Genomic DNA, 13091 nt, shown 5'->3' on the forward strand with positions numbered 1-13091 from the left:
TAGGGTAGAACAGTAACAATGAAAACCTTACCAGTGGCACAACTGCCCAGCCCACAAGGAGAAGAAAGAAGAAGCTGTCAAGTTCTTAAAATCTTTGCTGCAGGGGTTGTGCTGCACGCACGGTGTGGAAAGCCAAGAGGAGCTGCAGTTGGTGTCACATCTTGTGACAGAAGCTGTACCTTGTTGTCCAGGAAAGATTCTTGGAAAGAGCAAAGAGGACTGAGGAGAAGATGATGGGAAAACTGAAAGAGCTTTTAAGAAATGAAATGAAAACAGAAACCAACCATCTGAGATGTTTTACTCTATTTTTATGCTCCCTTTTTCCATCTTGCAGTACTTCTCCATCCCATTAATTCCAAATGGATCTCACTTCTAAGATGCATGACTTGGCAAGTTCTAGACACTGTCAAATACCATGAGCTACATACAGTTTGCCTTCCCCTGGTTTTCTTTGGAAAGCAATGCTGGAGAGGTAAGTGTAGTGCCTGGGTCAGGTACAAATTCAGCATTCAGGGAATGCACTCCGATAGTGTTTGACCCTCAGCAGGGACAATGCACAGCAGGGACCGAGGGGATTCCTGTGCCGCTGTGCAGGAGTCCAGACTCTGGGTCTTGGCTGAACACGGCAAAGTTCCCATGTTTGGACAGGCTCAGGGGCACCCCGGGGAGCGCGGGGCTCGGCGGGGCGGTGAGTGGGCAATGGACAAACGGACACGGGGAGAAACGGCCCCGGCGGTTCAGTTGCAGTGGCAGCAGCAGCGAAAGCAGCAGCGAAAGCAGCAGCGAAAGCAGCGACTTTGTCGAGTCCCTCTCGCTCGTCCTCTCCCTCTCCCGCAGTCCCGCACCCTCTCCTGGTCTCCCTTTCCCGGGGTCCCCTCCTCTCCCAGGCTCTCTCTCCCCCATGCCCGGTCGGGCCATGCCCCCGGCCCGCCCCCGGCCCCGGGCGGGGCTGCCCCGTCCCCGGCCCCGGGCGTCCCGCCGCGGTCTCGCCTCCGGCCGGCTCTGGTCATACTGGCGGTGGCGCTGCTGGGCGGGCATCAGTGCCTGGAGCTGGGGCGGCATCGCCTCCCTTTGGCTCCGCCTGGCCCGAGCCCGGCCCCGGCCCCAACACCGGTTCCAACACCGACCCCGGCCCCGGCTCCTACCGGGGCCCGCGGAGGACACAGGTGGCGCGGCCGCTCCCGCTGCCTCCGCTGCCGCTTACCCGGCCCGAGCTCCGCCGCTCGGCAGCGCGGCCGCCGGCCCCGAGCCGCCGCTGTCCCGTTGCAGGGAGCGAACGCCTGGGGATGGCCGGCCCGGGGCGCTTGAAGGACGCTCGGGGGCCGTTGCTGGCCCCGGCCGAGCGCTGACAGCCGCGTCCCGCCGACAGGGAAGGCGCAGCAGGGCCTGAAGGAGCAGTACCGGCTGGGCTCGCTGCTGGGGCGCGGCGGCTTCGGCAGCGTCTTCGCGGCCACGCGGCTCTCGGACGGAGCCCCGGTGAGCGGCGGGGCAGGCGGCGTGCGCATGAGCAGAAGGAGGAGGAGGAGGGGGCGGAGGAGGAGGGAGGGAGGAGAAAGGCGGAGGATGGGGCTGGGCAGGGCGGGCGGCGAGCTGAGCCCGCTGCTGCCCTTGGCTTGCAGGTGGCCATCAAAAGGGTGCCCCGGAAGCGCGTCCGGCACTGGGGCGAGCTGGTGAGTGAGCGGGGCCAGCGGGAGCAGCCGGGCCGTGCCGGGCGGGGATGAGCCGAGGCGCGGGAGGCTGGAAGCCACCAGGACACCTCGAGGGAGAGCGAGCGTGGGGCCAGCGCAGGGCACAGAGCATCCCGGCCTGGCTGAAGGTTTCCCGAGCCCCGGCACGGCATCAGCCCCACTGACGGCATCGTGCTCCTCCCGCAGCCCGACGGCAGCAGCGCACCCCTGGAGATCGTGCTGCTGGCCAAGGTGTCCACTGGCTTCCCTGGTGTGGTCCAGCTGCTGGAGTGGCTTGAGCTCCCCAACGACGTCCTGATGGTGCTGGAGCGCCCGGAGCAGTGTCAGGACCTGCAGCATTTCATTCGGGCACGGCGGTTCCTGCCCGAGGAGGTGGCGCGGGAGCTGTTCCGCCAGGTGCTGGAGGCTGTGCGGCACTGCACCAGCTGTGGGGTCCTGCACAGGGACATCAAACCAGAGAACATCCTGGTTGACCTGGCCACCGGGCAGGCCAAATTGATTGACTTTGGCTGTGGCACCTACCTGCAGGACACAGCCTACACTCACTTTGCAGGTGAGCCCACACAGAGTGTGCTCCTGGTCCCACCATCTCATCGCTCAGCTCAAGCTGCGTGTGGCAGCGGGGGATTCTCCCTTTTGCAGCCCTTCATGGCACTGAGACTTCAGCCGAGTTGCTTTTGAGCAGGGCTGGGTGAGGAGCCAGCTTCCAGCCCTGATGGCATCCTATGCCCACCACTCTGCCCAGGACTGGGGCTGGGGCAGCCAGCCCAACAAAAACACTCAGGGGTGGGGGTAGCCGAGAGGGGGGGTCAGAACCAATGCCCCAGCCAGTATGGTGTGCAGGTGAGAAAGGGCTTGGACTGCTCCACTCACCTGGTTTGTCGTGGGTTCATAATGTTTTTTGGAGCAATGCAGGCAGGGAGGATGCAGGCATGTTTTTTCCCCCATCTCTGAGTGGTTTTTTCCTTGTTATGTTTAGGCGTTGCCAGGGCTTCCACTGCCCTCTTCCAACCCCAGTGACTTCTTTTCCAACCCCAAGTCTGTACACAAGTCCCAGGTGCTGGTGAGAGGGCAGTGGGTCACCCTGTGTGCCACTGGAGCAGGCCCTGCACACCCAGGGATGCTGGGGCCAGGCCGTGGGAGCAGCAGCATCCCCCTGATGAACTCCATCTGTATTCCATAGGAACACGCTCATACAGCCCCCCGGAATGGACCCACTTTGGCTGGTACTATGGCAGGCCAGCTACCATCTGGTCCCTGGGCATCCTGCTGCACCAGATGGTCTGCGGGGAGCACCCTTTCAGGAGGGGCCAGAGCATCAGCTGGGACCATCAGCTCTCGCTTCCACAAGGGCTCTCTCAAGGTGGATCCTCATCTCTGGGCACGGGGGGAATCCCAGTGCTGGGAGACAGCAGCGGGCTCGTGAGCATCCCGCTCTGGCAGCTGCTGAGGAGGGGCCACATGTCCTGCTCTCCTGCTCTCCTCCAAAACAGGGAATGGATGGGAAAGCTTAGGCCCAGCTCTGAGCACATCCAGCATGGCCTGGGCACGGGAATAGTGGGGCAAAGCCAACAGGAGCCTTCTCCAACTGACCGGCGGTTTGTGGTTTCTCTGCCCAGAGTGCCAAGATCTGATCAGGTGGTGTTTATCCATGCTGGACTGTGAAAGGCCCTCCTCATTAGAAGAGCTGCTCTGTCATCCTTGGATGCAGGATATTCATCTGCCCTAGAAGAAGGGAGAGAGCCACAGGCACACTGTGATGCAGGGCCCTGGTAAGTTACAGCTCCACACATGCCTTGGCCATCAGAAGCAAAGGAAGCCAGACTTTTTTGTCCTGCCTCTGTCACTGCCCAGGGCTCATCAGATGGGAACACACAGCCCTTGTGCTGGAGTTGAGCTGCTCTGCCCAGCACTGGTGGCCACCATCCGAGCTGGTTTTGCTTGTCCTGGTTCGCTGACAGCTGGGGCCCTGGGCAGAACCCTGAGAGCCTGGTCTCACCCCAGGGAAGGAGAAGGAGCCCCTGGAGAAGCTGTACCAGGTGGGACTGCTGCTGCTGGAGACAGCGAGGATAACATCAAGGACGGCAACCTCTTCCTGGACCTGGCCCCGGGCCAGCTGAAGATGATGGACTTTGATTGTGGCAGCTTCTCCAAAGCCAGGCTCCACAGCGAATTTGCAGATGAGTCCACACCCAGGGGGATGCCCCCAGATTTGGGCATTGCACAGCCTGGAGGGCAGGGAACCAAGGGTTCCCCCTTTGCTGGGGCAGATGCAGCTGATCCTTCAGTCGGCTGCCCAGGTGGTTTTGGCAGGGCTGGGGGGATAGGCTGTGTTGGGTATGAAATGGGAGCGGGCTCCTGGCTCTGCCAACAGCCCCCAGCACCCACCGTGCCCTGGGCTCTTCTTGACCCCTGCACGCTCAGCCAGGCTGAGATGGGCACTGATGGTTTCTGGGCCAGGCTCTCTGAGCCCTGCCCAGCTCCCTGCCAGCTCTCCCAGCTGCCCTGAGCTCTGGCCAGCACCAAGGGCCTCTCCCCAGCCCAGCCCAGCCGGCTCTGGCCCCACAGCTCTGCCCAGGCCAGGCTGCTCTGGGCACTGCCCCACGGCCTCAGTCCCTGGCAAGGGCACAGCAGCAGCTGCAGCTCCCACAGGACTCAGCCCCACCATGGGGAAGGTGCCTGGCCAAGGGAAAGGAGGCTGCCTGGGTGCCCTGCTCTCCTCTGCAGGAGATCCTGAGAGCTCTGCAGCCCCTGCTGCCATCCCATCTGCCCAGGGCAGCACAAGAGCCCCGGCCTTGGGGCCCTCAGGAGCTGCTCCTGCTCCAGGCCCAGGGCCCATCCCAAAGCTGGGGCAGCCACAAAGCTGTGCCCATTTCTGTTCATTGCTGCTCTGATCAGGATGGATCCTCAGCCCCTTAGAGGTTGGTGATGAATTTTACTTTTCCAGAGCCCTCTTCTTTTTTGAGCTCTTCACTTGAGCAATTCAGTGACAAAGGCTCATTCACATTTGTTCAAAACACCCAAACAAGACAAGCCCATGGGAATAATTCAAGTCTTTGATTCTTCTGTGGTTAATTAGACAGATTTCAGAAGCGTATTCAAAGTGAATCTACTATATTGAAAAGAGTTCGGAGACAATTTTTTTTCCTGTTTAGTTTTCTTTTCCTATGTAAAGATATCAGCAATCCCCAGTTGATATTGATCCCCAGCACCTCCTAATGCAGTCTGAACAGATATGAAAATCAAGCCCCTTTATGGCTGACAATCAATCACGCTTTGTCCATACCCCCACCCCAAAATTTCCCCATCCAGCCCCTGGCACTCCTATGGATCAGGAATGGTGTGGCCAGCAGGAGCAGGGCAGTGATTCTTCCCCTGTGCTCGGCACTGGTGAGGCCACACCTCGAGTGCTGTGTCTAGTTCTGGCCCCCCTCAATTTAGGAAGGACATGGAGGGGCTAGAGCGGGAAGGGCAACAAGGCTGGAGAGGGGTCTGGAACACAAGTCCTGTGAGGAGCAGCTGAGGGAGCTGGGGTTGTTTATCCTGGAGAAGAGGAGGCTCAGGGGAGACCTCATCACTCTCCACAACTCCCTGACAGGAGGGTGCAGCCAGGGGGGTCGGGCTCTTCTCCCAGGGAACAGTGACAGGACAAGAGAACACAGCATTAAGCTGCACCATGGGATGTTTAGGTTGGACATTTGGAATAGGTTCTTCACAGAAAGGGTGACTGAGCATTGGAATGGGCTGCCCAGGGAGGTGGTGGAGTCACCATCCCTGGAGGTGTTGAAGGAATGACTGGATGTGGCATTCGGTGCCATGGTCGGGGTGACAAGGTGGTGTTGGGTCACAGGTTGGACTTGTTGATCTCCAAGGTCTTTTCCACCCTGGTGAATTCTGTGATTCTGTGATGATTGTGACACTGCAGGGCCCTGGGGAAGCAAGGGGCCATTGTGACACTGCAGGGCCTTGTGGAACTAAGAGGATCACAGTGACACTGTGTGCTGAAGGCACCATGGAACCAAGGCCCCATTGTGACACTGTGGGGCAGAATGGAAGCAAGGCCCCAGTGTGACACTCTGGGTCCTCGTGGAACCGTGGAAGTCACTGGTACACTGCAGGGCCTTGTTGATCCATGGGGCCACTGTGACACTGCAGGGCCTTGTTGATCCAAGGGGCCATTGTGACACTCCGGAACCAAGGAGAGCCTTGTGACACCCTGGGGACCAAAAGAACCAAGGGGCCATTGTGACACTGCAGGGAGTTGTGGAACTAAGGGTACAAATATGACACCCTGGTGCCCCGTGGAACCAAGGGTTCTTTGTGACACTGCAGGATCTTGTGTAAGCAGGGGTCCATTGTGACACTGCGCCACCAGGAATCCATTGGGGCACTCTGGGGCCTCATGGAGCAATGGGACCACTGAGACACTGTGTGACCTTGTGGAACCATGGAGGCCAGTGTGACACTGCAGGACCTCAATTAATGAAGGGACCATTGTGACACTGCAGGGCCCCATGGAACAAAGGAGCCAGTGTTGCTCTGCAAGGTCTGATGGAATGAAGGAAACATGTTTGACACTGTGGTGCCCCTTGGGACCAAGAGGCCACTGGAACACTGTGGAACCAAGGAGACCATTGCTGTACTGTGAGACCTCATGGGACCAAGGGACAGTGTGACACTGCAGGGCTCAAGGATCCCAGGGACTTTGTGACACCAAAGGGGTCTCATGGAACAAAGGAGCCATTGTGGCTCTATGCAGCCTCCTGGAATAATGGAGACCATTGTGACACTGTAGGGCCTCATGGAACTGTGGTGACCAAGTTGGCTACAAGTGTTGTTCTGCTGGAGGGTAGGAGGGCTCTGCAGAGGCACCTGGACAGGCTGGATCCAGGGCCCAAATCCAACAAGGTGAAGTTTAACAAGACCAAGTGCCAGGTCCTGCACTTTGGCCACAACAACCCCTGCAGGGCTACAGGCTGGGGACAGAGTGGCTGGACAGTGGCCAGGCAGAAAGGGACCTGGGGGCACTGATGGACAGCAGGGTGGACATGAGCCAGCAGTGTGCCAAGGTGGGCAAGAAGGGCAATGGCTCCTGGCCTGGTTCAGGAATGATGCGGAAAGCAGGAGCCGAGCTGCAGTGCAACCCCTGATCTGTCACCAGCTCTGCACACAGACGTTGCTGCTGCAGCTCCAGAGAAGGGAACAAAAGGAGCATCTCCAGTGAAATCTTTGCCTGGAGATCCTTTAGTTTGTTTAAAGACATTGAGAGCAGAGCTCCTCCTTGACACAGTCTGGGGCCATACCAAAGGTGGACAGAAACAAAATGACAAATGGAAGAAACAATGGCATTTATTTGTGAACAATATTAAAAACCTACAACAAAGGTAAAAAAAAAAAAAAAAAAAACAAAACCAAAAAAATAAGAACTATCAAAGATGACCCAAATTACAAGTGACTTGCAGAGACTGGCCAGCAGTTTAATGTTCCTGAAATCGTCAAGTCATCAGTCTCCACACTGCAGCCTTGAGCTCCTGGATCCTCAGGCTGTAGATGAGGGGGTTCAGGGCTGGAGGCACCACTGCATAAAGAAATGACACCAACAGATCCAGGGCTGGGGAGGAGATGGAGGAGGGCTTCAGGTAGGCAAAGGCTGCAGTGCTGAGGAACAGGGAGACCACGGCCAGGTGAGGGAGGCAGGTGGAACAGGCTTTGTGCCGTCCCTGCTCAGAGGGGATCCTAAGCACGGCCCTGAAGATCTGCACGTAGGAGAAAACCATGAACACAAAACAACCAAATGCTAAAGAGGTAGTGAAAACAGAAACCCCAAGTTCCCTGAGGTAGGATTTGGAGCAGGAGAGCTTGAGGATGTGCGGGATTTCACAGAAGAACTGGTCCACGGCATTGCCATGACACAGGGGCAGGGAAAATGTATTGGCCATGTGCAGCAGAGCACTGAGAAAGCCACTGGCCCAGGCAGCTGCTGCCATGTGGGCACAAGCTCTGCTGCCCAGGAGGGTCCCGTAGTGCAGGGGTTTGCAGATGGACACGTAGCGGTCGTAGCACATTACGGTCAGGAGGGAAAACTCAGCTGAAATGAAGAACACAAACAGAAATACCTGAGCAGCACATCCTGAGTAGGTGATGTTCCTGGTGTCCCAGAGGGAATTGTGCATGGCTTTGGGGACAGTGGTGCAGATGGAGCCCAGGTCACTGAGGGCCAGGTTGAACAGGAAGAAGAACATGGGCGTGTGCAGGTGGTGGCCGCAGGCTACGGCGCTGATGATGAGGCCATTGCCCAGGAGGGCAGCCAGGGAGATGCCCAGCAAGAGGCAGAAGTGCAGGAGCTGCAGCTGCCGTGTGTCTGCCAGTGCCAGCAGGAGGAAGTGGCTGATGGAGCTGCTGTTGGACATTTCTTCACTCTGGGCATTGTGAGCTGCTCACAGACAACATTGACAAATTGGACAAAGTACCTTGAGTTCATCCTATGCTGTTTTCTTACACAATCACTCAGAATTGCTTCTCTTCCTTTCCCTTTAATTTCATTTTCCTTTTTTTTTTTTGTTTTGTTTTGTTTTGTTTCGGTTTGGGCTCCTAAGAAACTGTGTATTTTTTAGAGGGGATAGAAGTCCTGTTTTTATCATTGCTCTCAGCCTGAAAACTGGGGACACCAGATGGAAAACAGGACTTCTGGTGCCCCACAGCAGTCAGACCTGCTGTTCCCAAACAGGTGCCTTTTGCTCATTTCACCTTCCTTGAGTACATGATGGACAAATTTCAAACTACACTTAAAAAAAAATGTGGCCTTTTTAAAGACTCCAGTTTCAATATCAGTCTCTCCAAACTCTTCGCTCTTTGCCTGTGTAGCTGGACATGGAGGGATGCCAGGCATTGGTCTGGCTCTCTGCTGCCTGGAGTTGTGCTTACTGGGAGCTGTTCCTCTCTATCCAAGCCCTGTCCCTGCCAGTGCTGCCAGAGCCCAGCCCAGCCCTGCGGGCTCATCTCTGCCCTGCAGACCCCTCCCAGCACAGGGCACTGCCCAGGGGCATCTCCCTGGCAGCAGGGCACTAAAGGCAGGGCAGACAAACAGAGATGCTGCAAGCCAAGGTGCTGCTGCTGCTGTCTGTAGGGAGAGGAGGCTGAAGAGGCACTTTCTGAGGAAGATCTGAGTCACATCTGCTGATTCCCAGGGTGACAGTGCAGGAGTCTCAGTGACACAGACAAAGCTGACAGCCCCTTTCCCTTCCCTTTGGGAGAATGCTGAGAGCAGCCCTGGCCATGCAGCACCATCTGCACAGCAGGAGGAATCTGCCCTGATAGGGGTCGCTCCTTCCACCTCCAACTTCTACCCTGCATTATCCATGGGGAGGTGCCAGGCAGGCTGAGAGCTGCCCCTGGCAGGTGGCACATGCCCTGGGCTGGCCAAGAGCCCTGAGGGCTGCAGGACCTGCTCTGCAGGACAGCCCTGGGCAGCCCTGGCTGCAGCCCCAGCTTCATCCCCTGGCAACAGGAGCCATCCTGGCCTCTCCCTCTGACGGTGCCCAGGGCAGCGCTGCTCTGCAGCACAACCTCCTCCTCCTCTACCACAGAGAAATTGGGAGAATCCTCCTGACACATCCCCCAGGCTGTGGGGTGTGCTGGCTTCAGGAGATCCCTCCAGGAGCACAGGGGACATTGCCCTGCACCCACAGACTCACCATGCAGAAGGCTATGAAGATCTTTCCCCAGTGAAGTGTCAACTCAATGTCTTCCCAATCCTGATTGCCTTCAGCCTTTCTCTGCCTGGCTCCTGTCCCCTCAGTGCCTGCAGGCAGAGCCCTCAGCCCTGCTGGGCTGGGAGAGGAGCTGGTCCTGGAAGAGCTGTTCCTTTAAAGCTCAGCAGCACAGACACAGCACAAGGACTTTAATGACCCTCTCAGGGATTTGGTGTTGTTTACATCAGACTCAGTCCCTGAGAGAGTGCTCAAAAAACTTCTCAAGAACTCAAAACTTAAATTGAAACTCCAAAGTTTCTTGAAGTTTTAATGGGTCTCACTGACGAACACGACTGAGAAAGTGTCCCCAGGTTCCAGGTAGAGCAGAACACTGGAGGCAGTGACGACAACTGGGCACAAAAAAGGCCAAGGTTCCTCTGGTGCTGAGCAAAGCTGGATGTGTTTCAGGAATGCAAAGGGCCAAGACCTGAGCCCCAGCCCCTGGCCAGGCAGATCCTGTCCCTCCCTCCTTGCTCAGGGCTCTTCCCAGGATGGGCACTGGCATGTGGGGATGGGCAATGCCAAGGGCAGGAGCTAGGGGCGGCCCCTGCCAGGCTGCTGAGCAGGGACAAGGAGGCCATGAGGCCCCAGGCCTGCAAGGGTCACTTGTCTCCTGCTCCTGGCTCAGGCCCAGGCCCAGCAGCCATGGCCCAAGTGCTGCCCAAGTTGGCTCTGTCAGGGCCAGGCAGCTGCTGCCCATGGCTGTGCCCTGTGCAGCTCAGGCTGTGCTACGGTGTCCCTGCCCTGCGCCTCTGTCCCTGCAGGCTGTGCTCATCCCCCGGCTGCCCCAGCTGGCTGGCCCCTTCCTTTGCTTACAGCTCTGCCTCCTGCCTGCCTCTGCCTGCCCACACAAAGCCTTGGGCTGACCCAGACTCCTTCTGGGGAATGTATTGCACCACAGCCCTGCCCTGGGAGAGAAATTCCTGTCTCCTTGTGTCCACACTGGGCCTCCCCAGCTGCATTTGTGGTATCATTTCTCTATCTGGCTCTTTCCCACTATGGAGAAAAAGCTCCACCACTTCTGAATCCACTCTTCAAGCCCTGTCAGGCCACTCCTGTTCTGTCCTCTGTCTCTTCTCAACTGAGACCAGGCACATCAACATCCATGGGTTATGTTCTTGTGGCCTGCAAACCCCAGCCTGGGAGATCTTTGGGCCCTCTCCAAGGTGTTTTCAGATGAAAACATTCTGTTCATAGTCTAAGAACAGCACCAGAGGCCAAGGCCAGGCAGAGCTGTCTGTCCTGGCAGCTTTTGTCTGGGAGCAATCCTGGGATAGATGGAATTTTGGCAGCCAAATTCCAATTTCTGCCATGGCCCCTGGACAAGAAGGCTGGTTCTTTTCCATAGGAAGGAAGGCACAGAGCCCCGGTGCTTCTGAGGCAGATGAGATGTGACCGCCAGAGGCCAAGGCCAGCCAGAGCTGGCAGGTTTTTGTCTGCAACATACCCTTGTATACCGGAAATTTTTTAGGGCGAGTACCAATTTTCTCCGTGGGTATCTGAGAAGAGAGGAAAGTCTTTTACATGGGAAGGAAAGCATGGAGCCCCAGTGGTTCATGGGCAGATGAGAGGCAGCCCTTGACATTTCAAGATCAGACAGACCTGTCAGGTCACCCCTGGGAGGCCAAATCAGCCAGAGCTGTTCTCTGTTCCCCTGATTCCATGGGGCCCCACAATGTCCCAGTGGATCCCTTGCTTCCATGAGTCCCTGAGGTGTCACAGTGGCCCCTTGGTTACACAAGGCCCTGAAGGGTCTTAATGGTCTCCATGGTTCCATGAGGCCCCACAGTGTCACGGTGGTCTCTTGGTTCCATGGAGCCAAAGTGTCACAATGGTGTCCATGGTTCCACGTGGTCCTCACAGTGTCACAGTGGTCTCCATAGGAAGGAAACAACCAAGCCCCAGTGTTCCAGGGGCAGATGAGCAGCATCCACCAGAGGCCATGGGCAGCCAGATTAGACAGAAGATTTTTTTCTGGGAGCAATCTCTGGATATAGGGAATTTTAGAGGTGGAATACCAGTTTCAGCCATGGATGCCTGGAAGAGAAGGACAGTTCTTTTCCATAGGAAGGAAAGCATGGAACACCAGTGTTTCAGGGCCAGATGAAAGGCAGCTACCAGAGGCCAAAGCCAGCCAGACCTCTCTGTCCTGGAAACTTTTGTCTGAATGCAGGCCTTTGATATTCGGAATTTTGCAGGTGGAATCCAAATTTTGGCCATTTCTGCATATATCCATGATATCTAGGATGTTTTTTTCCACAGGAAGGAAAGCACAGAGCCCAAGTGTTTCAGGGGCTGAAGTACAGAGAGAAGGCTCCTGAGAGGCCAAACCTGCCAAATCTGTTTGTCCAGGCAGCTTTCATCATGGAGGAATCCTTGGATATAGGGAATTCTGGAGGCGGATTCCCAGCTTTGGCCATGGGCACCTGTTTGAGGTGGATGGTTTTTCCCATAGGAAAGAAAAGTGCACAGCACAAGTGTTTTGGAAGAAGATGAGAGGTGGCCAGCCATGGGCCAAGAGAGCCAGACCTGTCTCTCCTGACACCTCTCATCTGGGGGAGATCCTTGGATATAGTGAATTTTGGAGGTGGAATCTCAGTTTTGGCGGTGGGCACCTGGCCAAGAAGAAGAGTTTTTTTCATTAGGAAGGAAAGCACAGAGCCCCAGGGTTTTAAAGGCAGACAAGAGCCAGCTCTTCAGAAACCAAGGCCAGCCAGACCCGTCTCTCCTGGCAGCTTTTGTCAGGAAGAAATCCCTGGATATAGGGAATTCTGGAGGTGGATTTCCAGCTTTGGCCATGGGTGCCTGGATGTGAAAGGTGCTTTTTTCCCATAAGAAAGAGAAGCACATGGTTCCAGTGTATCAAAGGCAGATGAGAGGTGGCCCCTGGGTGGCCAAGCCAGCCAGATCCGTCTGTCCTGGCAGATTTCATCTGAGAACAATCTTTGCAAATATGGAAATTTGGAGGAAGGATCCTGATTTTGGCCATGGACACCTGGAGGAGAAGGAGAGTTCTTTCCACAGGAAGGAGAGCCAAGAGCCCCAGTGTTGCAGGGGCTGATGAGCAGCAGCCCTTGACATGCCAGGCTCAGCTGGACCTGTCAGGTGGCCCCAGGTGGCCCAGCCAGCCAGGCCTTGATGCCTTGAGAGGCTGCCTAGAACAGAGGCTGGGCAGTGTTACAGGAATAAAGTAGGGATTTATTAAAAAGGGCTTCAAAGGATACACCTTGGGCAGTACAAGAGCCCAGCTGAGGATACACCCAAGATAGATGATGGGTCACACATTTTGACACCTTTATAAGTTTTGGTCCATTTACATATTTGGGTGATTATCCAATTACAGCTTCAGGTTATGAAGTCCCATCCTCCCAGTCTGCTCTCCTCAATTCACTGTTTTTGGCACTTTTGGGGCCTGAAGCTGCAATGGTGCCCTCGGCTCTCCTAGGTTTTTGGTTCCTAGTCTAGTTATGGAGAAATATTTCAAAGAGCTTCTAAGAAATATGCACTCCTGTTTTAAAGGGTGTATTTTATTACTGTTCTCTTTGGAGCAGAGAAAATTGCAGCATTCTGTGATTGATATTGCCCCAGGGTCTCTCCTCAGCAGCTCTGGCCTGCTCACAGATGCTGTGCCTTGAGCTCTGACCCAGTGTGG

The 13091-nt window shown here is 56.2% G+C and overlaps 3 protein-coding genes across 9 annotated transcripts in view; 2 read left to right on the plus strand and 1 right to left on the minus strand.

The window, feature by feature from the left end:
* LOC115484767 (Fc receptor-like protein 5) overlaps positions 1 to 13091 on the plus strand; it is a 101439-nt gene that overhangs the window by 25304 nt on the left and 63044 nt on the right. The gene's annotated exons all lie outside the window — the stretch shown is intronic.
* On the plus strand, positions 902 to 3574 carry LOC127060438 (serine/threonine-protein kinase pim-1-like). Its single transcript, XM_050983688.1, is given in 6 exon segments — positions 902 to 1334; positions 1337 to 1476; positions 1620 to 1670; positions 1875 to 2241; positions 2872 to 3051; positions 3308 to 3574. Coding segments are annotated over 6 exon segments (1281 nt in total). The 3' UTR covers positions 3418 to 3574.
* LOC115484768 (olfactory receptor 14J1-like) lies at positions 7184 to 8098 on the minus strand. Its single transcript, XM_030233882.2, has one exon. The coding sequence runs from the start codon at positions 8096 to 8098 to the stop codon at positions 7184 to 7186; it is 915 nt and encodes a 304-aa protein (XP_030089742.2).

Source organism: Serinus canaria, chromosome 25 (genome assembly GCF_022539315.1).
Source record: "Serinus canaria isolate serCan28SL12 chromosome 25, serCan2020, whole genome shotgun sequence".
Lineage (NCBI taxonomy): Eukaryota > Metazoa > Chordata > Aves > Passeriformes > Fringillidae > Serinus > Serinus canaria.

What these genes read in the sequence shown, in the direction of transcription:
- LOC115484768 (XM_030233882.2), bottom strand. Translation starts at nt 8,098, where the DNA reads ATGTCCAACAGCAGCTCCATCAGCCACTTCCTCCTGCTGGCACTGGCA.